At 46.5% G+C, this 2,500-nt stretch overlaps 1 protein-coding gene across 1 annotated transcript in view; it reads left to right on the top strand.

Moving 5' to 3' along the window:
• CNBE3070 (hypothetical protein) overlaps positions 1-2,500 on the top strand; it is a gene marked incomplete at both ends in the record, with an annotated part of 7,732 nt that overhangs the window by 457 nt on the left and 4,775 nt on the right. Inside the window, 6 exons of the mRNA XM_770196.1 lie at positions 1-15; positions 62-776; positions 813-1,100; positions 1,138-1,390; positions 1,430-2,101; positions 2,161-2,500. The exon at positions 1-15 is cut by the window's left edge and continues 457 nt beyond it; the exon at positions 2,161-2,500 is cut by the window's right edge and continues 1,380 nt beyond it. Coding sequence (XP_775289.1) covers positions 1-15; positions 62-776; positions 813-1,100; positions 1,138-1,390; positions 1,430-2,101; positions 2,161-2,500 — 2,283 coding nt within the window. The remainder of the gene's footprint in view (positions 16-61; positions 777-812; positions 1,101-1,137; positions 1,391-1,429; positions 2,102-2,160) is intronic.

Genomic DNA, 2,500 nt, shown 5'->3' with positions numbered 1-2,500 from the left:
CTTTGTTTTGTCAAGGTGGGTCAGTATATTTGGAGAAAAACTAATGAAGTAGACGTGATAGATGGGCACAAATCAAAGCTTTACGACTTTGCCGAACTTCCAAGCAACATTTCCGCCCTGTTATCAATTGTATCTGCCATACTTCAGCTCGATCTCCCTTTTGCGTTATCATTTGTCGCAACAGCTTGTGTTCAGCTTTCTGAAGCTAGCTGTTTAATAAATACACCGGAATCGCAATTATTGTACATACAGACAGTGAACACAGCCCTCGGGCGGAATATCTATCAAGGATTGACCAAGGCTTGCTCGTATGTCTCAAGTATTGATATTATAGATGGTGCGGACGGAAAAACTGCATTAATGATGTTCTACGAGAAAATGGCCTCTGCCCACGAGACATTGAAATATGATGTGTGGTGGTCGCTTTTACGCCAATGCGGGAATCTAGATATTAAGGACGATTCTATTGGCTTCCCCGCAATCTGCCACCTTTTGACTCCTGTAGCTCCTCGTCTTTCTCGTGAGACTATCAAACAAATCGTCGGCCTCGATCAAATCAAGGACTGGGAAAAAACAGCCAAAGAGATTTCGGTACAAACAGGCAACTCGGTCAAGCTTGACACTGTTTCTGCTTTTTTGCAAAAGGATGTTCAGAAATCCAGGAAGAGGAAAAGGAGGACAAGCGAGAATTTGATCGCAGATCTTCGTGAACTTCTTCCAGATCTCCCCGACCCTCCCGAAGGAAGCTCTATACTTGATATACTTCTTCAGAATTCGTGAGTGTCGATTGACTTAACTTAGGCTGATGTCAGTTTATCCTTGTCTGCCATCGCGCACCTCATGCCTCAAATCGTTCGCTTCGCCGTTGGCGAGCATGATCGCCCCCGATGTCCTACGTCCAGTGCATTTGATCCCAAGATCCTGGAGCTGTGGATCAAAGTCGATGTGTTCAACCTATCGATGATGAATGCACTGAGTAGCATAGTCGAGCATGCTCCATCTGGTAAGATAGTCGCGGAATTCCAAAACTTGGAAATTATCCATGAAAAAGTCGTCATGGGTTTAAATGCACGCGAACGTCCCATGAGAGTAGCTGCTGGGTAAGTCCGATCATTTATGCGCTGGCTGACCATCAAGCCGAACGTTATCACTTTTATTCATGGCTCAAAATGCTGGTGTGGATCACATCATTGCCGGGAAAAATCAACAAAGGTACATTGAGGCGGCATCTACCCCACTTCGGTCTCCAGCAACTGCCGAAACTGCCGTGCTTTTACTCGGTGACCTCGGCAGGCTTGCCCAGGGGGAGTCACTATGCTTCGTCCTGCAGTTACTTCTACGCCAGCTCGGATCGTATAATGCCCCTCTTAGGTCCCTCGCTTACACAGAGGTAAGTTATCATTGAGAAAACACTTTACTAATATCGCAGCTCGTTGCCCTGGCTAAGCATCATCGTAAAACACCATACACTCTTCTGTCTCCGTTTCTCGATCGTATCAGTGTACTTCTGGCCGACAATATCATTCGCTCTCCCTATATGATCTCCGAGACTATGCAATTCATCGGTTCTACTCGACAGAACTTCTTGCACACGACACTGCCGCATATCCTACCAGCACTCGTACTGTCGCGCAACCGAGAAGCCCTGATACATGTGGCGAGTATCGTAAAGCAACGACTAGGTCGTTTATTTATGGACCATACAGCTGGTATCCTCGCGCAAGTCTTTCTCCACCCGCAGCAGACGGCTGAGAGTCTTGTCTTCCTCGTCGACCTCATTCGAACCATGACTCATGGTTATTCCGAGCACGAGCCTCTAATCACAGTAGAATCTCTCATGGGATCTTGTATGGTTGACCTCATGGTGATTCTCGTTGTAGAACTAGGTGACCAAGACAAAGCCGCCAGGAGAGCTGCAAAGTTAGGATTGAGCAAGGCCATGGCATATCAACGGACAAGTACCGACCTAGGAGCATTTCTTAAGCCTTATATGCTAGGAGTCATTTCTCAACTCAACGATATGCTACATGACGTGCTAGGGAAAAAGTCAGTAGAATACAAAAAGAAAATCATCAGGAGCATGGGCGTCTTAATCAAACTAGTCGGGGATTCAATGTCTTCTTTTTCACCACAGGTGTGTACATGCTGGTATGAAAGTAGCTGACAATTCAGATCATGGCGAGCTTACAAAGCACCCTTGGCATCAAAGAGCTCCGTCACGAAACTCTCAACACCTGGGCAGTCTTCACTTCCACTCTCAAATACGCCGATATTGGTCCTTTTGTAGGTCGCACTACTGGTGCGCTAGTGGCAAATTGGCCCACATTTGACAAGACCGCGAAATCTGTCGCCATTCGAATCATCAATGAGATCGCCGACAGTGCAAACGATCTAAGTCAATTCGTGGAAGAAGTTGTAGGAATGGATCATATCGACGAACTCCAGAGAGCTGCCAGTCTATTGACAGCTCAGCGGAAGAAATGGCCGATTGATATTCGTA

The sequence above is a fragment of the Cryptococcus neoformans genome, chromosome 5 (assembly GCF_000149385.1).
Source record: "Cryptococcus neoformans var. neoformans B-3501A chromosome 5, whole genome shotgun sequence".
NCBI classification, from domain to species: domain Eukaryota; kingdom Fungi; phylum Basidiomycota; class Tremellomycetes; order Tremellales; family Cryptococcaceae; genus Cryptococcus; species Cryptococcus deneoformans.
This window is presented reverse-complemented; position numbering and strand designations above follow the sequence as displayed.